Below are 6906 nucleotides of genomic sequence, written 5' to 3'. Positions count from 1 at the left end.
CACACACACACACACACACACACACACACATTGAGAAATAGTAGATAGACTCTGAAGCGACTTTGTTGAATCTTTGTTAACTAAATGATATTGTGGAAGAAACACATTAATATTGCTTTTACTTGTTTTCCCAGCTATCATATTGATTTGGTAAACAAAGCCAAGTGAAAGTTCCCAACCTTGCGTCTCCAATGCAAAGTCGGCCATTTTGTCAGCCACGGGACGTCCACAGTCGGAGGAAGCTCCTTTGTTACCAAGCCTGATAGCATCCTGCTCCTGAGTCACATAAAGTACAGGCGGTAAGTGTGTGCGGACCAAGTCATACACATCAACATATGCCAAGATACAGAACACGCACATAAACATTCAGAAGTCTGATCAAAATAAATGGATACCACCACGGCCTGAAATTAACACCCGACCACCCGCCAAATGCAGGTGAATTTAGCAATTGTCGGGTAACACTGTCAATCTGACCACATTGGCAGGTCGCCAATGGGAATTGAGTGATTCATAAGGTTTTTGTTGCAACTGTTCGTTTACATTTCAAAGAAGTCTGCCATTTTGTTGGATTTTAGCTAAAAATGTGGCAGCACATTACTGGGGTAAAGAGGCCAGTTGAAACAAACAACCAACAAAAAGATGAGCATGAGTCAAAGAAAAGTAAAAGAAGATGTTTAAATACAAAGTGGGCAATTGGCGGCAACGGCAAGGTTGGTGAGGGGCTGATTTATGACAGCAGTACAGAACAAATGTACTGCAGTCATGTGTACGGCTCAGAGAAAACAAAGTCAAATCCTTTTGTAATCAAGACTAAAAACTTCAAATTAGAAGCAATTAAGAACCATGACTCATCAAAAAGCCACCACACACAATAAGTTGTAAATTATCAAAGAGTGTGCTTGCGGAGGAGGCTGCTGCAGTCAAGGCACGGACGTCCATGAAAGCAGCGCAATTGGGGACGATGCGACTGCTGTTTTGGAACGTTCATGTGATTCCTGTTTTTCATCTTTATGAGGCAAAAAAAAAGAAACTGGCTGGTAAAATCTCACTGTGGCAGGTAGATTTTTAAATCCATCTTCCACAGTGGCTGGTGGTTAAAAAAGTGAACTTCAGGCCCTGGATACCACCGCATGGCAGTGCCAAATTTCCTTGAACTGTGATTATATTTATGTGTGTTTTGGAGTTGTTAAGTGGTCTTGAACATTGTCCACAGTATCTATCCCTCCACTCACCTCAATGCGCTCTGTGAGCCACTTCTCCATGGCCTGTTGGAGCTCTGGGGTGAGATGATTTTGGATGGGGGTGGCGCTGGTATCAGGACAGGGGGCAGGAGGAGGCATCAGCTGGATGGACGACCACTCCTGGGACAGCTACAAGAAACATTTGTTTTAGCCACACAATCTTAAGGAAACAGGTTAGGTTGGAAGAAAACATGAACAAAAGACAGGATTAATACATAGCTCTGTCTTCCCTTACCAGGGTTTTCCCTACCAGTATAAGGCTTAGGTGCAGCACCCAAGCCGTTTTAGGCAGCAGCTAAGCTAAGTGAATGCAAAATCAATTTGAGAATCTAAACTGTCTAAATGAATGTAGTTGGTCAACTTCGTTATTTATTCATTTATTGTCTGCTCTAGCGTTTCCACTGTTTTGGACACAGATACAGAACTAACAATGGCCCAAACTAATCTAAAATTGCATGTTTTTGATTAAACAAAATGTCATTTTCTGTCAAATATGTGCACCTTAGTCTTCACTAACAAAACACTGCTTATATAACTCATCAGTTGTGTACATCTTTACCAGCGCTGTTACCTTTGCATTCTGGGACTCTAAAGCTTGGATCTTGAGTCTGAGGCTGGCAGCGGCCGAGTGGCTGTCTGTCTGGTAATCCGCCATTTGCCTGACCAACCCAGAAACCTCCTGCTCCAGACGCAGCCGACTGTCCGAGTCCACAACCTCAAGCTTGGCTTTCACATCCTGCATGTCCAGATGTAGTCTCTCCTTTATCTGAGAGAGAACGATAGGACAGGGCTTATGGTGAGATCGGAGGAAAGGTGTTGGGCAGTGTCAGGGAAGGTGAGCATCGTTCAAATCAGTCTAGAGGCTCCGTGCTGTGAGGCTTCTGGAGGCGTTTGGTTCTATTTAGGGCTGTCAGCATTAATGCATCGTGATTAAGGGCCAAGCATAATGCGTTAATTTGTTTTTTTTATCACATGCACTTCACTCGGCTTCGCGTCGTGTCTAACAACGCCCCTTAGCTGTTCTAAAATCCCTAGACGGCTCAGTAGACAAGTTGAAAGGCATATACGCATTGTGTAAAGCCGAATTAAAATATCACTGAAGCACGTTGAGCTTGAGCTACCACCTACGAGCTAAGCATAGTACAGTTAACGTGACTCAGGTTGATGGTGACGGGCTCAGGCAAAGCACTATTTTGGAGAGTGATAGTTGCCGAGCTGTGAAACCAAATCCTAACACAGGGGACCTGTCAGCATCGTAGAGGACTCGGGTCTTAAAGACGTACTACGGTTGGCATGTTTTGTGGATTTTTAGTTTTTTTGTTAGGTACGTGGAGGAATTGTGCAATAATGACAGATTTACACATTTTTCTTTTGTTTACAGTAAATAAATAATAAACAAATACAAATCTTAAAGTCAAGTTCATACAGTAACTTTCTTTGCATTAATTTGATTCCCAGATGAGAATTGCTTTCCATTGTTAATATGTATGCTACTTAAAGACAGTTCTGAAATGCAAAATAATTTTAATCATGTGAGAAAACATGCGATTAATGGTGATTAACTATAGAAGTTCAGCAATTAATCACGATTAAGAAAAAAGGAATGGTTTGACAGCCCTGGTTCTAATAAAACGTTACATAACTGAAGGGAAGTTAACATTTAGCCCGAATGTCACTCTCATAAACACTCTCTCTCCCAGTCTAAATAAAAGTTCTGCTTAAATAATAACGCAGTTATCCGTAGGAATAAATTTCTATCAAATGAGATGTATAGCTCAGACCATGAGCTATTGATAAATTAATTAATTAGATGTTCTGTCGAGATCATTACCAAAATCAGAACCTTTCTTGTATTACCCGAATACTAAAACAGATTTGCACTTTAAACGTTTAAAAAGGTACCAAAGTCCAGAATATGGCTGCATGATATGAGGAAAACATCTAACTGTGATTATTTTGACTGATATTGCGAGAGGGAATGATCATTTTTATAACATTAATATGAGTTTCATGTATATATACATTCAAATTAAAGAAATCAAAATGATTATAGTGTAATTTTTGCGTGGATCGGTTCCAAACAAAGATCTTTTCTACAGTCTGCAATACCAAATTCTTATATGTGATTCTAATATTTGAATAATATTTTTAATCAGAAGGTCCCTGACTTATGGAAACAAGCACTTAGAATCCATTATTGATGACATAAGTTGTGTTTTGAGCCAAATACTAGTTTGCTTTGCAAGAAAGGCCAGCAGCGCCTGTATTGCCTAGCCTTAATTTAGGGCCCTGACGACCCTTTTCTATGGGTCCTTTGTTGAGTCAGTTGTCACCTTCTCCTTAATCCATTACTGTAAAACTAAAAAACTCCCTCTCAGGTTAATTAAGGTGATCAGCTGCATCACAGGTTCTAAGCAGAAAGGCCTGGAGGAACTTTATCAGAAGGGTTGAATCTGTCCTGTCAGAAAGTTCTCATCCCTTACAGGCTGAATTTGAGATGTTGCCATCTGGATCACGTTTTAAACTCCCGAAATTCACAACAAACAGATACAAACACTCTTTTGTACCTGCAGCTATTCTACGTCTTTCTATAAAGAACCATAGATAACTCAATGTCTAATTGATTGTTTATTGTTTTTAACTATGCCTGCAAGGTAGGCAATCTCTGTATTATGTGTGTGATTGTGTGTGATTTGTGCTGTACTATCTGCTGCACAACAAAAGAAACCTTATTAGGTTTGACACATATTTTGTGTTTAACAAATAATGCACCCCCCTGCGATATGAATACTGCACTAGTCCTGGAGCACAACAGGGAAAGGAACAAGCGGTCACAGAGAAGGAGATTACCTCACCTGAGAGAGAATGTGTTCCTGGTTCAGCTGCTGCTCCTCCTGCAACAAACACCGATACAGGTTACACTCCAAAACCGAAGTCAAGCTGGTGGAGCTTCTACATCCCACTTATGAATTTGCATACAATTGGTGTCTTACCAAAAGACGTTGCATCTTTGCTTCTACAGCAGCAGACACAACGGCTGAATCCTAGAGGGACAAAAAGGACTCTTAATTCTTTTAAGGTCACAAAAAAGAGCCCACGTTTTCATGCCAACAACAGGGGCATGGTTAGAAAGGGGGCACGGGCTGGCACTGTCCCCCCTTGGAATATGATTACATGTATGATTACATATTCCAGGGAATATGATATATTTCTAAGCAGATTTTCAATGCTGTATTCTGATTCTGGCCCCCCCAAAGCCCCTATGACTGATCATTGGTCCCCCCCTGTGCCACCCCACTTAAAGAATCCTGGAACCCCAACTAAATAGGCGTTTGTCATTTTAATTACTTTCAAAAGATCTGTTTCTCACCAAAAATTGTTGTATCTTCGCCTCTACAGCAGCAGACACAACGGCTGGATCCTAGAGGGAGAAAAAAAACTTTCAACAATCAAGGTAACAAAAAGACTGCAATTTTTCATGCCAAACACCTAAAATAAAAACACCTAAATAAATGTTTTTCACAAGGAACTCCATGTAAGAAACCTTTTTGGTATTTATGGTTTTGTGCCCTATTGTAGTTTCCCTTTTATATTCTGACAATATATTTTCAGTATATATACCACGTTGGGGTCATAACAGTTCCTTATTTAAATCTTTAAAAAGAATGGGTTTTATGTTCCTTTTTTGACCTCTAAAGGAGTGGCCAGTAAGTCTGAAACTTGAAACTTCAACTTGACACCTGTAAACAAAAAAGAAGGTGCACACGTCCGTCGTCTTGCTGAAGTATTTTAGTTACCAGTTCTCTGTAGTCTATTAATTCTGCTTTGTATTCGAGCACAATTGTATTGTTTTACTGTTTTTGTTGTACTTATGTTACATTTGTGTGCCAGGAAATAAATACTACATTGTTCATGTACAGCCCTGCAAAATGTAAATGAAGAATTGGACACATTTGATGGTGTTTTAAGCCCCCCACGTTGACTTCCAGGCAGCGCTGCAACCATTGACTTCAAGGCACCTAACCCTAACCATTGCCTAATTCTAGTGCCCCCCTTTAACACCCACATTACACAACAGGAAATAATTCTGAGGATTTTTAGTAGCTAAGTTAATGTTACTTGAAGAGGCTGGGAAACATTTGCCATTTACCATAGTTATCAATCAATCAATCAATCAATATCCACCACCCACTCATCCAATGCCAATCAATTTCAATTTAACACACACACACACCCACACACCCACACACAGTGAGATGAAGGTTATCTGTCCTACCACCACGGGTGTAGAATGCATGATCTGTGACTGAGGAGGAGGAGGAGTGGCAGAGGAAACAGGTTGACTCTTGGGTTTAGTTTGTGACGGGGTCTTTGTGACAGCCATGCGGGAGATGAGCGAGGTCAACAAAGGAAGGAGGAACCAAATACCTGGAGAAAATAGGAGGAATGGTGCCTTAAGAGAACCGCACTTAGACCTCAAAAAAAGTAAACATCATCAGACTCCATGAAGGATCAAAGTCCCTGAAACGTTTAATGACTCACATTAACTGTGACTCATTCAATCACACGGAGGAGGGGATGTGTGAGGGAAAAGCAGTGCTGCTGTGCAAGTCAAACACACATAACCCGCCATCTCTGCTAACCAACTACCTGGGGGAAAACCCTGAGTACTACTACTAAGGAAAGTAAGTCCTGTAGAAATTACATCATTGTGACACAAAAAGGCATGCGCTTCTCTTTTTAAATATATAGAAATATACAGAAACATAAGAAAACTTTGGATTTGTTTCAATTCTTTTAATTCTTTTAATTTGTGAGTGTCACAATCCAACATACAATGAGTTATGCCAAAGTGATCTTAAAAAAATGAACTTATTACTAATAGCTTAAAAAAATTTTTTTACTGTCTCATTCAGGAAACATGGAAAACTAGACTTCAACGTTTAAGGCACAGCAGCATAACTAAACACTATGTCCCAGGGGATGATGAGGTGTCTCTGAGTAGTGATTAAAAAAGTTTGCCAGCTGACATGCAAACCTGAATGTGTTAAATGTTTAAGCCACTTACATAAAAGTATGATGAGGAGGAGGAGGAGAAACAGACCACAAGCCTTCTTCGTGCGACTGCTGACTGAAGAATTAGCTGCAGGGACACGAGGAAAAAAAGTTGGTCTGAGGGATTTCCAAATCACATGCAACGATTGTGAAAACACAAACCTACTGGCATGTGAAAGCAGTATGTATGACACTGTACAAATCCACTTAACAATGCTACAAAAACAAGCATAAGAATGTACATAATTAACACGTGTTGCATAACTACAAAATGCAGTCGAGACTGACTGGAACACATACAACAAAGCCATACCTAAAGCTGTCACATGCATTATTTTTGACTGCAATGCAGCGGCCATCAATGAGACTGAGTCTGCACAAAACAAAGGAAACAGTGAGATTATTATAGAGACATTCAGAGTAGATTATTTTTTGCTGGTGCTATGGCTCACCGTTTCAGTGAGGCTAAAATTTAGACCATGAAACTAGAGCCCAGCCGATATCTCAGCGGGCCGATTATATGCATTTCCCGAACTTGCCGTTTATAATGGCCGCTTAAAAAATATATATTCATTCATCAGAATCATTTATAATGACAAATAAATGA

At 40.2% G+C, this 6906-nt stretch overlaps 1 protein-coding gene and 1 long non-coding RNA gene across 8 annotated transcripts in view; one reads left to right on the top strand and one right to left on the bottom strand.

The window, feature by feature from the left end:
• sun2 (Sad1 and UNC84 domain containing 2) overlaps positions 1-6906 on the bottom strand; it is an 18479-nt gene that overhangs the window by 1715 nt on the left and 9858 nt on the right. For all 7 annotated transcript variants that reach the window (XM_032534366.1, XM_032534339.1, XM_032534334.1 and 4 more), the window contains 9 exons: positions 6613-6672; positions 6313-6387; positions 5521-5672; positions 4615-4665; positions 4238-4288; positions 4100-4138; positions 1816-2010; positions 1236-1373; positions 180-276 (listed from right to left, as the gene is read on the bottom strand). In XM_032534366.1, the coding sequence (XP_032390257.1) occupies positions 180-276; positions 1236-1373; positions 1816-2010; positions 4100-4138; positions 4238-4288; positions 4615-4665; positions 5521-5672; positions 6313-6387; positions 6613-6672 (858 nt within the window). The remainder of the gene's footprint in view (positions 1-179; positions 277-1235; positions 1374-1815; positions 2011-4099; positions 4139-4237; positions 4289-4614; positions 4666-5520; positions 5673-6312; positions 6388-6612; positions 6673-6906) is intronic.
• LOC116701072 (uncharacterized) lies at positions 2475-2863 on the top strand. The gene is made up of 2 exons (XR_004334800.1): positions 2475-2544; positions 2579-2863. It is a non-coding gene; the product is annotated as an uncharacterized LOC116701072 (long non-coding RNA).

The sequence above is a fragment of the Etheostoma spectabile genome, chromosome 2 (assembly GCF_008692095.1).
Source record: "Etheostoma spectabile isolate EspeVRDwgs_2016 chromosome 2, UIUC_Espe_1.0, whole genome shotgun sequence".
NCBI classification, from domain to species: Eukaryota; Metazoa; Chordata; class Actinopteri; order Perciformes; family Percidae; genus Etheostoma; species Etheostoma spectabile.
The sequence above is the reverse complement of the archived record's forward strand: the minus strand, read 5'-3'. Positions and strand labels throughout refer to the sequence as shown.